General features: G+C 41.4%; 1 protein-coding gene across 1 annotated transcript; it reads right to left on the bottom strand.

The window, feature by feature from the left end:
* Window positions 1–3,096: 3,096 nt before the first annotated feature.
* On the bottom strand, window positions 3,097–11,120 carry LOC139462111 (multiple epidermal growth factor-like domains protein 11). The gene is made up of 9 exons (XM_071243619.1): window positions 11,068–11,120; window positions 9,137–9,511; window positions 7,859–8,248; window positions 7,241–7,321; window positions 5,623–5,685; window positions 4,535–4,556; window positions 4,328–4,387; window positions 3,953–4,021; window positions 3,097–3,221 (listed from the first exon to the last, which is right to left on the bottom strand). Exons 2-9 carry the CDS (start codon window positions 9,495–9,497, stop codon window positions 3,191–3,193), a joined length of 1,077 nt encoding a protein of 358 aa, XP_071099720.1. The 5' UTR covers window positions 9,498–9,511; window positions 11,068–11,120; the 3' UTR covers window positions 3,097–3,190.
* Between the last annotated feature and the right edge of the window lie 2,902 nt (window positions 11,121–14,022).

Raw genomic sequence — 14,022 nt, 5'->3', positions numbered from 1 at the left:
TCCCCTCACCACGTGGTGTCTCCTGTACGTTACCCTCACCACATGGTGTCTCCTGTACGTTACCCTCACCACGTGGTGTCTCCTTTCTGTTCCCCTCACCACGTGGTGTCTTCTGTACGTTCCCTTCACCACGTGCTGTCTCCTGTACGTTCCACTAACCACGTGCTGTCTCCTGTACGTTACCCCCACCACGTGGTGTCTCCTTTACGTCCACTAACCACGTGGTGTCTCCTGTACGTTACCCTCACCACGTGGTGTCTCCTGTACGTTACCCTCACCACGTGGTGTCTCCTGTACGTTCCCTTCATCACGTGGTGTTTCTGTACGTTCCACTAACCACGTGGTGTCTCCTGTACGTTCCCCTCACCACATGGTGTCTCCTGTACGTTCCCTTCACCACGTGGTGTCTCCTGTACGTTCCCCTCACCACGTGCTGTCTTCTGTACGTTCCCCTCACCACATGGTGTCTCCTGTACGTTCCCCTCACCACATGATGTCTCCTGTATGCTCCCCTCACCACGTGGTGTCTCCTGTACGTTCCACTAACCACATGGTGTCTCCTGTACGTTCCCCTCACCACATGGTGTCTCCTTACTGTTCCCCTCACTACGTGGTGTCTCCTTTCTGTCCCCCTCTCTACGTAGTGTCTCTTTTCTGTTCCCCTCACCACGTAGTGTCTCCTTTCTGTTCCCCTCACCACGTAGTGTCTCTTTTCTGTTCCCCTCACCACGTAGTGTCTCTTTTCTGTTCCCCTCACCACGTGTTGTCTCCTGTACGTTCCCTTCATCACGTGGTGTTTCTGTACGTTCCACTAACCACGTGGTGTCTCCTGTACGTTCCCCTCACCACATGGTGTCTCCTGTACGTTCCCTTCACCACGTGGTGTCTCCTGTACGTTCCCCTCACCACGTGCTGTCTTCTGTACGTTCCCCTCACCACATGGTGTCTCCTGTACGTTCCCCTCACCACATGATGTCTCCTGTATGCTCCCCTCACCACGTGGTGTCTCCTGTACGTTCCACTAACCACATGGTGTCTCCTGTACGTTCCCCTCACCACATGGTGTATCCTTACTGTTCCCCTCACCACGTGGTGTCTCCTTTCTGTCCCCCTCTCTACGTAGTGTCTCTTTTCTGTTCCCCTCACCACGTAGTGTCTCCTTTCTGTTCCCCTCACCACGTAGTGTCTCTTTTCTGTTCCCCTCACCACGTAGTGTCTCTTTTTTGTTCCCCTCACCACGTGTTGTCTCCTGTACGTTCCACTAACCACGTGGTGTCTCCTGTACGTTACCCTCACCACGTGGTGTCTCCTGTACGTTCCACTAACCACATGATGTCTCCTGTACGTTCCCCTCACCACGTGGTGTCTCCTGTATGCTCCCCTCACCACATGGTGTCTCCTGTACGTTCCCCTAACCACGTGGTGTCTCCTTTCTGTTCCCCCCCCCCCCCCCCGGCCAATGGTGTTTCCTGTATGTTCCCTTCACCACGTGGTGTCTCCTGTACGTTCCCCTCACTATGTGGTGTCTCCTGTACGTTCCCTTCACCACGTGCTGTCTCCTGTACGTTCCCCTCACTATGTGGTGTCTCCTGTATGTTCCCTTCACCACGTGGTGTTTCCTGTACGTTCCCCTCACTATGTGGTGTCTCCTGTACGTTCCCTTCACCACATGGTGTCTCCTGTACGTTCCCTTCACCACGTGGTGTCCCCTGTACGTTCCCTTCACCACGTGGTGTCTCCTGTACGTTCCCCTCACTATGTGGTGTCTCCTGTACGTTCCCTTCACCACGTGCTGTCTCCTGTACGTTCCCCTCACTATGTGGTGTCTCCTGTACGTTCCCTTCACCACGTGCTGTCTCCTGTACGTTTCCCTCACTATGTGGTGTCTCCTGTACGTTCCCTTCACCACGTGCTGTCTCCTACGTAATCGAGTCTGGACCAGACAATCCGTTGATTGATGTCATGAGCATTGATCCATCAATTCAGATAGATGACATTCAATCAACAAGTGAAGATCCGGGGTAGAACAGGTCTTCAGCAACCCATGCTTGCCGTAAAAGGCGACTATACTTGTCGTAAGAGACGACTAACGGGATCGGGTGGTCAGGCTGCTGACTTGGTTGATGCATGTCATCGTATCTCAGTTGCGTGGATCGATGCTCATGGATTGTCTGTTCCAGACTCGATTATTTACAGACCGCTGTCATAAACCTGAAATGCGGCGTTAAACGACAAAAAAGAAGATTATTTATGTCGAAAGCATTTAGATTATATAAATAATTGACCGAGGTCGAACCTTATTTCAAAAACGCCATTCATAGGTAAACAAAATCTCCATGAAACAGACTGAAGTGTTTTGAGGAGTGAGTTGGACCAGAGTATGCGTACTCGTTGTAATGAGGCTTTCAAGCCAGCCAGGGTCAATGAATCATTTAATATACGAGATTTTACCAACGCTCCATTTACTATAAACTGGTTTGACTGCACGAGGTGTATGTGAAGGCATAAATGATCAAGCTGGGTGCGCATAGATTTTGCTAAGAACCACGAAGGGTAATTAATTTTAACGGTACACGACTGCAAAAGGACTTGGCAACCAAGTCTAATCTACTGGCGGTCGTACTGGTTGTATAGGCAACAACAATATGCGTGCTATTTAAGGATTGTGTTTCTTAAAATTATGAAGTGATTTTGCTACTTTAATCTCTTTGCAAAGCCCTCCAAAGTGTCACCCGGTGATGATTAACGAAATTCACTTGCTTATAGTCCGAGGTTTGAAGTTCTTAAAATAATATGTTCAGAAAACATAGCATATATAAAGAAATACTGTCTTCTATTAGTGAAAGGCTGGGTATTTGGCAATAATTACATAATCGCAGTAACCCTGTTGTATCGCTACATGAAATAGGCCGTACATAATTGAATATTTATATAAAACCTTTCATTATGAAGTTTAACGAAAGAAAACAGAAACCTGATTCTTCTTTTGATGTTATTATAATTTATGTTTCTTTTTCTTTTTTCAACGTCGCCAACAAGTAATATCTTTTAACGTCTTTTGAAATGACGCGGCCGGGTGATCGAACCACCGACCTTCCGCGCTCCGGGCAAACGCTCTATCCACTGGACCACCGAGGCGATACAGTACAGAAACATTTCCGTCGTACACTTCGTTAGTAAAAGGACAGCGTTACGCTGTTGATATCGTTGGCTGCCTCTTCCTAAACAAATACAAAAATATTGATCTGATACAAGAAAGTCACATATAAACGAATGTCGTAAAAAGTACGTGCGCGATGGAAGTGTATTACTGATATAAACTTAAACTCTTTCTCTTCCCATTGCTAGTAATATAGGTTTGAATATTCTGCTACCTTACATTTTGAATAATACATATTTGGATACTCAACTGGAAGGAGCCCCCCCCCCCCCCCCCCCCCCCCCCCCAACACACACACACACACACACACACACTTCAGCAACCCATGCTTGCCGTAAAAGGCGACTATACTTGTCGTAAGAGACGACTAACGGGATCGGGTGGTCAGGCTGCTGACTTGGTTGATGCATGTCATCGTATCTCAGTTGCGTGGATCGATGCTCATGGATTGTCTGTTCCAGACTCGATTATTTACAGACCGCTGTCACACACACACACACACACACACACACACACACACACACACACACACACACACACACACACACACACACACACACACACACACACACGCGCGCGGATATATATAAAGGGACTGTTAACGGAAGCGTCCGGATTAACGAGGTTCCGCTGTATTTGTGTCTGTTATTCTTAGGTTATGGTTATGGAATCCGTTTGGTTTATGCCGTGTGTAACACTACCCAGAGACCATGTCTGTTTATGGTCTCTGTACGTCCTTACTTAGAGACCCTTTTCCCTAAGTTACAGTGGAGGCGATTATTTTCCACTTACTTGGTTATTCCTAAAATTCGTGAACGTATAGTCACACGCTTTCTTTTCTCTGTGACGACGTGGAGAGACCTGTAATTAATAGAGGTGTTATTGATAGGAAACTGTAGTATCGATATATCGATTCAAAAGTATTATGGTCTTGATTAATAATGAAATACATCATTCTAAATGAGTACTGAATGAGAAACTTTACCTACGCAGACCTACAATCAATAATTTTAATTGAATGTTAAATATGAACTTGGCTGATCATTAAATTTTTTAAATCGAAAATAGACTGCTGTATATATGATATTCTCTGCATTTTTAAATTGATTTTATACGCAATAAAAGGTCGTGCTGACAAGAAATGGACATAATAACTAGTATACGAACATGCTCAGGTCGTCATTCTCCGAGTCGCTTGACATTTCCGTCATATCAATGTTCAGGTACCTATCAAAAATGGAGAGTGTCAAGATAATGTTACCTAGTGAGTCTTATATTAACTACGTCTCTAATCTCTCATCGACGTCTGAGAGAGAAGGGAAACTTAGAAAATATTCGTTGGTTAAATATATGGAGAATTAGACATGTACATACCTCAAAGAGGATACAACCCTCCCTGAAATGACATAAGTGCAAACATTCATAACTGTCCGAAAAATAAAATATGTTCTTTTTTTTGTATGTCACTTTTCTAAAGAGAGAAAAATATCGCTTCTAATCAAAAATACCTCTAAATTAGGAGGCAGATATCTATAGTATTCACAAAAAACTTTGTTCAGTTTAAGATTAACACAGTAATATGAAAAAAATCGAATGTACTTTCTACGGCACACGGTTCTTGCGCAAAAGTTGTTTGATCAGGGTTACAACATCCACGGCCTCAGGGAAGATTTCAATGAGTGAGTGAGCTTTACGCCGCTTTTAGCAATATTCCATCAATATCACGGCGTAGGACACCAAAAGTGAGCTTCACACATTGTACCCATGTCGGGAATCGAACCCGGGTCTTCGGCGTGACGAGCGAACGCTTTAACCACTCGGCTACCCCACCGCCACAGTGACGATTTCAAAAGGTTTGATTGCAGGCATGTGGAGGCGTGTCTTTTCAGTAAAATAACTATTCCCGTACAATTTTCAGTTGAACATTTGACTTCCCTTTACAGGTGTTTGTGACGGATATCACCGGTGGGGCAGGATACGCTTATCTTTTCGCGAACACCTGGTATCGTTCCTATTTGATAGTGATTCATAACACCAGCTGACTAATACAGTCGGAATTGTAGATAGCACGATCAGTTATTCACTTATTTGCACCTATATCCGTATTTATCTTCAAATAGCCAGGTATCTGATACCAATGTCCTTCAGTTTTTCATTCAGAGAAGCTACAGATTAATACTATTCGAGTATGAATAGTCATGCATATACAATGTATTAAACTAAATGGAAAGTCACCAATCCATCCCCACCCCCACTGCCCACCCCACCCCACACCACATGTTCAGATGATGCAATAAAATCCATTCTGTCATTGACAACAAAAGAGATGAAATAAAAGTTGAAATCATTTTACTGAGAACAAGTATAACCATGTACAAAAGATAGAACTAATTTGTATTGTGGTACTAGCATTGATGTTGATCACATGTTCCTTTATTTCTTCTTAATACGGGCATACATACGTTTGTAACACACATACAAGAGAACTGCAAGCACAAGACCGATGCCGACGCCAATGAAAATATCTGGAAATGAAACATGACGTATTTAACGCCAAATGCATTCAACAATCCTCGTAAAATTATATTGAGCTACAATCTAGTATTGTACATATACGTAATATTCCGTTTCCATAGGAAAGGCGTAACGTCCTACATTCTGTCGATTGCTTTCATGACAATAAAGGCTAAAGGTTAGGCACCAGGCCCAGTTGTATGCATGTGTTACTGGCAAGCAATAGGAGGTTGCTTTGGGTAAGAAAGTATTTGTATGTATGTATGTCAAGCGGTAAAGAACTATCAACAATATCAACATTGACATTGAGATCATGTCCCATACCCTTGGCGCGTTTAAGAAAACTGTGGAATGCTTTGTTTTCATCATGAGTCTTAACATGCTTCACAAGCGGATCATCAGAAAAATAAATATGTGCACAAGTGCACAATACAATCATGAAAAGCATCTACATTAATCAAACCACGCCCTCCATTTATAATTGGTAAATATAAGCGATTGAAGGAAGCGCGGAGGTGGTGGGATCTATTGTCTGACATGCCTCTTAGTGTGAGGGTGTCAATACACTGAATTTCTTCTTTCTTCATAATAATAACACTGAAACTATACGTAAGGACGGGTACAGCATAAGTATTTGTGACTTTGACTTCATTGCGAACGTTCAGCTCTGAACTCCGGATGTTGTACATTTGTCTTCAGCCAGATATTTTTCTTTGATATGGGCATTCTGGAGTTTGTCTCTAACCTGCATCCCTATGTACGCATAGTCCTGACCTTCTACGAAACGGTCAAAAACTCCATCAGATAAACTGACCTCTCTTCTACCTTGTCACGTTTCAGATGAAGAATGTTGCATTTGACGAGCCCAGAGGACATGCCGATATCATTAGAAAGGTACTCCACGAGGAGACGCTGTTTCTATAGTGTGGGTTCTCCTTTGGCAAGAAATTCAAGGTCATCAATGTAAAGGAAGTGAGTAAGGGGTATTGGGGATCTGTACTGAGGAGGCCCCGGATGATAACTTTCCTCTTTGCTTAGCACAATGCTTAAAGGATTTAGTGACAAACAGAAATGCAAAGGACTAAAAGAGTCTTCCTGAAATATTCCACTTCAAACAGAAATAGGTTCCGCAATCATCACCTGCCCCTTCGAATACATCCTAAATTGGGTTGACCAGCAATTCATTAAAGACTTAAGTAAAACCAATAGTCGATGGGGGAGGATAATACATTCCAGTCACTTCAAAATCCATCATCATCATCATCATCATCATCATCAATACAATAGTAATATACATTGCTTGTGGGTTTGAGTTATGCACTGGGATTCTTGACATGCTATGAATGTAATCACAAGTATCTTTGCGTGCAGACATGTCATCTCGTAATAATTTCAGATCAAATTTTTGTTTCCATATAGCAGGCACCACTTGTAGTTCACCCACGTGTGCCTTTTGATGCGTGTAGTCAAATAGCTATTGCTAAATCTGTTTGTGTGGGTATTGTAGCACATGAGACATATTTGCGGCTGGTAACGTTGAAAAGTCGTTCCGACATGTATACTCACATAGAGGAATACTTGGCAGTTTGTTTTCACAGTAGGGCCCGTAAAATCCTTTCGGGCATTCCTCCTTCATATGTGATGTTTCTGAGAAAGGAACACGTCACATTACATGTCTGGTAACCATGATTTACGCCGGGCGTATCTAATCGCCCTCTCCCACTCATCCTTGACACGTTTATGCAATGAGACACCGTTAATTATCTGTCTTTTCTCCAGTTTCTAATAATTAGTTTGGTAACGTTCCGCACATATTATGAAGGTAACGCATGCAGATAGTTTTTCGAACGTATAGAAGGACGTAATTTTTTAATCGATTGGCTACCCATTCAGATTGATCGATCGATCGATGAATTAACTTGAATTTCTATTCTGGACAATTAAGGAAAGGGCTGACTTGTCACAATTCAAATGTATAATTTCCCTGTTATATATATACAACTCATCTTTTGACTTTAGTGTGTGTGTGTGTGTGTATGTGTGTGTGTGTGTGTGTGTGTGTGTGTGTGTGTGTGTGTGTGTGTGTGTGTATATATATATATATATCCATCCCCACTTCACCACCTGATTATCAAATGATCGGTCCCTAAAATGAACATTAAGAGCATAACAAATTAAGATCACCTGTCGTTGTTTCAGTACATTTCCCGCTTCTTCTGTCGCAGACACCATTGTCACAAGTGGTAATGCAGGTCTGTGTACATCGGGGACCAAAGACTCCCCTTGCGCATCCTCCAAAACAGTAGGCTGTGGTCTGATTGCAGCCTTCTCGGCAATGTGGTGAGCAGGATTCGCTGCACAGTCGACCATAAAAACCTTGTTTGCAGCTATGGTCACAGTACCCTTCCGCTTTGTGGCAGCCATCATAACAGTTGTTTGGACATTCACCTGAGCAATCCTCCCCAAACCAACCTTTCTTACAGAACACGCAATGTTCGTCCAAACAATGGTGTTGTATACTGTGCAGTCGGCGGCCATGAAGTACCTTCACTTTAGCCTCCCTACTATCGTCTCCTAGAAAGAACACACTACCAATTTATGTTTAAGATACACCCATTTAATACAGTTTTAATTTTTATTATTTCATCAGTATTTAACAAATATTGTCAACAGTTGAGACTTTGGGCTCAAATACACTTGTACACATTTCGATACAGCCATTGTGTACATTAAAACATTAAAGGGGGCAAGCTGATGGTCCTGGATTTTCGTTCAAGACAGATTATGCTTTTTCATAATTCCCCATTCATACACTACACATAGTTGCATTGCCATCGTAAACTGGAAATTTCATGTAGTCAGAATTGACTGGTGAGGAAATGGCATTCCTGTGTGCAAACAATATGACGCAATTCCTGCCGACCTTGTACTGTCATATGTATTTTTATTTTAATTGTAAACGTATTAGACATCAACATGTGATTTTGTTATTTGGGATCATTAACGAAGGCTTCACCCATTAGCTTACCAATCCCCATTGCTAATAAGACAACAGTTATAAGGCAGCATACACTTGCATCATATTTGATTTGTTTACAGTTTACGTTGACGTGTATATGTACAATAAAGGGAAATAATTATTAAAAACCGATAGTATACTTGCAGAAATTTAGACATTGCTTACAGAAGTAGTATTGGTACTGCAAGGAAACATACTCCCGAGACAGTGGACCTTTATTCGTTGAATGAATTCACGGTACAAATCTCCCGTAACCTTTCACATCAATTAACCAAGGAGCCTTATTTGGCGTTAATATGCTGCTGCCACTGCTACTACTCTTAGGACATAGCTGAATTTACGACGTTAAATTTCATTCACTAATACTTCTGCTGCTTCCACTACTGCTACCTCTAACCATCATACGACTACTGATAATAGGATATCTGCAGGAAGTTAGTTACCCTGTTTAACCACAAGGAACGTGCATTTCAATCCAGACCAGGGTTCCATGCATTTGCTACAGACTGCGGAGTATTTGGTGCATCTGATGCAGTTTCGTGGACAAAGGTTTTGACACGTTGATCCTCTCCATCCGTCCGTGCATACACCAGAGCACACTCTCGCCCCTATGCTGTTGTCCAGGCTGCATTCCTTGCTTTTGCAGTTGAAGTTTGGACACAGTAAATGTGACGTTAAATTGAATTTATCTACTGAGTTTAGTTGTTCTTCCACGGGAGTCATCTCCTGAATGAATATCACGTTTGATAACCGCAGCAAAAGGTAATATGTGTTGAAGGTCATGCACACCCCGAAGAGAGACATCGTGACTGTAAACACTGAAACAGAAGCATAGTGTACATCAGGTAGAGGAATAATGGGAAAATGAAACTTAATTTGTTCAGGCTGCCTATTATTCTGTGTGGGACAGAATATTGTTTCAGTCACACATGCACGCACGTCGCTATATAAGTGCAATAATCTTGGACGCGACGTTAAACCCAATTTCACCTCAACTCACCTGGTCTGGTGTACGATAGGTTAATTGCGAGTTGCACGCCGTAATATGCTGAAGACGGAATATAGTTAAAAACAAAATCACGATGTCTGAAAACATACTTTCTGGTGAGAGTGATAAACATCTTCTAAATGTCTTCCGTCTGGTTACAGCTATTCTAGGAGTAGCATTTATTGGAAACTATGCTGACGTATTTGTATATTACATGCTTTAAGGTTCATTATTTCCTTCTGCTGCGGGGACCGACCATTTGATATGAGCCCTTGCATAAGTTAGAAGAGAAACAAATTGTTCCTTAAAAATAGAGAAAAAATAGATTACCGCAACAAAATACATGTAACAAATTATTTTTTTCAATAGCACTTTCTTAGTAGGTATATTTTACAAGTAACTGTTTAGCGCGGGTCACTACAGCCTACAATCAAATCAAATACTACAAACTGGGTCAGGACCGGCGAAAAGAAATGAAATAGAATATCAAGTGGGATATTTAATGCACTATTTGATGTAGCGAAAACCTTGTCCGAAGTGGTGATATTGAAATGATCAATCCTGGGAAAGTGTAGTGTTGGATGATCATGCACAAGTACACCTGTGTGGTGGGCGTTTCCCATCTACATGCAACAACTAACTAGTTGCGCAGCAGTTCTGAGTACAGACTTTTTTGTGTTATGTTATTCTATCCGCTATGAATAAAATAATTTAACTGCAGGGTGTCCTTGGTGGTAATGAGGATGCCTACCACAAGATCATGAAACAGCCCTGAATTCGCAGTTGTCGAAATATACATATTACAAGTTGGTAAATGTCAGTGTATTAAAACTGAAAAGGCTTACGTATAATTTATTAATGTTGCTGATTGATGATTTCCGGACACAAGAAAGTTGGCGTATGACACCACCGATGTGGTGCGTCCTGACACAAATAACTGTGTTTTTGTTTGTTTTTATTGTTTAACGCAGCACTCAGCTATATGACGGCGGTCTAAATAATCGAGTCTGGACCAGGCAATCAAGTGATTGACATCATGAGCATCGATCCACGCAGTTGGGATACGCTTACATGTATCATGAACAAAGTCAGCGAGCCTGACCACCCAATCCCGTTAGTCGCCTTTTACGACAAACATAGTCGCCTTTTCAATAAGCATGGGTTGCTGAAGACTGTCATACTGGTCAACCGATGCGGTGGAATCAAAGCACCCATGTGTGGTGTCGTCACTACTGTAATATGTATGCACTTACTTTAAATATTGAGGTTCTGCATTAAACATCTTCCTAATTTGTTAACACATCAAACACATCGTACTATCTAGATAGCATAATCGTAATACCTTGCTAAATTCGACATGAAATGTGTGAAACATGTAACACTCACCTGAAATGAAAGGCGTTTCACGATTAAGTTAAGCGTGTACGCCGATGTGTGTATGTTGACACAATGCATGTATTGCAACGCGTAGGCCAATAACATCAAAAACTTGACGCGTTATCTATATGCTCGATTATTCAAGTAAAATATTTCAGCAGGTCACAACAACCTACAATCAAATCAAATACAGCAACATGCTACGCAACCATTGTCCGATACGTGGTCATATTGAAAGGTTCCTGTCTGGGGAAATGTAGTGGTGCTATCATACTGATAAGACCATGCACATTGAAGTATAATACCTGTATTGAAATATATACCTGCGTTGTGGCGACCAATAGCTTGCAGTTCTTATGACTTCCTCTATCTATTGTGTTTTTATTCTATCCGCTATGAATCCTTTAACGTTGCTGACGTTAGAAACATTATCAATGGCGGTTGAAAAAGCCTTAGGTGAATTTTGAAAATCGTCATTGTTAATACATGAAACATGGTGGCCTAATATGGCCATGCTACATTTTTACAAGATATTGAAATAGCACTGAATTGTCGAAATATACAATGAATAATATTACAAGTTGCCACATACAAAATATATAATGTCAATGTACTTAAAGTGAATAGACCTACATAGCCTAATCATTTTCTGACACAGTAAAGTTGTCGCATGACACAACTGAAAATCTATCGCCCATTTCATCTTCTGCTTTCCTTTACGACTTGGACACTGCTCTTTAAGAAAACGTATCCGAAGGAAAAACCCTTAAGTGTAACAGTGACGACATATTTCTCTACGTGCAACTTTTAGTATTATTGTATGCTGATGATACTGTACTTTTGGCAGAAAGTACAACCCAGCTTCAGAACACAATTGACACCCTACTGTCTTGTATTATATTGACAAAACGGACCAGCACAAAGGAGAAATTTTGGCCGGTGTCACGAAATATATTCGCCCCCAGAATAAAATCTCCCCCCGGCGAATTTATACCGGTACAGTTTCGCCCCTCTCGAAATAAACTCTCCCCCACCCTACGAAACAAAATCCTTCCCCACTCCCCCACCCGGTCGTTTTATAAATACTTGTGTTTGGCTTGTGTGTGGTCCGACTTGACTCGGACTGTCAAAATCCACTTTAAACAAGTCGTCAAAACACTGTCATTTCCTGCCCAGGACATCACACCCCTACACGCTAAGGTCGGTGAGAAACATTCTCATCAAAGAAAACACAGTCAAGAAACTGACTTTCCTACGAGGACTCACGGAATATTTTCTCCCTTACTTACTTACTTACTTACTTACTTACTTTGGAGATTAACGTGCGCTTTCCGACTGATGCGTATTTCGCACACGGGCCCGGCCAGGTCATTTAATGTGTTTCCGAAAGGGGCGAAAGTGGTCTGTGCAACCCAAGAAGGGGCTTTAGGGGTTGCTTATATAGAATTTGGGAATTTTGAGATTTGGAATAGATGCCGATGGGGTAGGGGAGGAGAACTAAGGGAGCTGGGTATGGTGGATGTTTGTGTGTTTATGTAATTTTGATTTGGTGGATTATAGTGTTTTTAGATGCATTTTATTAGTTCCGTTTTGATTAAAGTTGGCCTTGAAGTTTTCTAGTTTATTTTGTGGGTTTAGTATTGCTTCTAGAGTGAGAGCCTTGTTTAGATTGAGGGTGGTTTGTAATGTGGTTCGATGTGTTAGGTAGTGTGTGCAGTAGATGAGTGCGTGTTCTGGGGTTTCTAGTTGTTTGCAGTGTGGGCAGTTACCTGTAGTATGTTTTTCTTAATTTTTTTTAGGTGGTTATTTAGGTTGGTGTGTCCTGTTTGGAGCTTAGTGATTACTCTGTCGATTTTTTTTGATGGATGGAGAATTTTTGGTTTGGTCAGTGGTTTGCTGAGTACTTTTCTGATTTGGCTATTTGAGTTTAGATATAGGTTATGCCATTTTTTGGTGATTTTTTGGTTATTTACGCTTTTAATTTCTGATTTTGAGATTGGTAAGTTTAAGCTTATTTCTGGGATTTTGAGGGATGGTTTAGCTGCCTTATCGGCGTTTTCATTACCGTATATTCCTACGTGGGCGGGTATCCACAAGAAGGTTATTTGTTTGCCTGCGTTAGTTAGGTCGTTGGAGCTTTTAAGTATTAGATTTATTAATTTAGGTAGGTTTTTGGTATTTTTGTTTTGGAGGGCTTGCAGTCCACTATATTTTCTCCCCCGAACTACGTATTTATATAGACTTGTCATGCAGTTCAACAATTGTAACAATGACAGTGACTCACGGAATATTTTCTCCCCCGAACTACGTATTTATATAGACTTGTCATGCAGTTCAACGATTGTAATTGTCTAAAAATGCTTTTGCTATGTGGTGTCTTTGTGATATATTTTGATGGAGAATATCTGCTTCTGAACAACTTTTACTTGAGTGCATGGCTGTTGGCATGTATAAATTTAAGTGAGTCAGTTTTGGGTTCATTGGATTTCTTGATTTTGTAAACAAAAGCAGTATTTAGGCATTTCACTGGATCCTAAATTTAAAACGGTACTAACTAGAGGTATTAAAATTTAAATGTCAATTAAGGGAATGTAAGTGGTACAAAAGGGTTCTCCTATTTGTAGATTCTCAAGGGTTAGCTACCAATCAAACCCTAGAATATTTTCTCCCCCCCCGATTATTTATACAGACTTGTCACGCAGTTCAAAAATTTTAGGTTTATTAAATGCTTATGCTATGCAGTGTCTGTGTGGTATTTTGTGATAGACCTAAATACTAGATAAGGAAATGTATGTGGTAAGAATGTGTTCAGCTGTTTGAAGACTCCCGTCGTCTAGCTATACATCCTGTGATGTATTAATGGTTGAAGAATTTTGAACTGGACTGTCCGAAAGTTTATATCTAAAATTTTGGAATTGAATACAGTGATACAGTCTTATATCCATATGTGGACTCATAAATATT

This window comes from Haliotis cracherodii, unplaced genomic scaffold (assembly GCF_022045235.1).
Source record: "Haliotis cracherodii isolate W230 unplaced genomic scaffold, xgHalCrac1.p SCAF_1, whole genome shotgun sequence".
In the NCBI taxonomy this organism is placed as follows: Eukaryota; Metazoa; Mollusca; class Gastropoda; order Lepetellida; family Haliotidae; genus Haliotis; species Haliotis cracherodii.
Note: the sequence above shows the minus strand (reverse complement) of the source record. Positions and strands in the feature narration are given on the sequence as shown.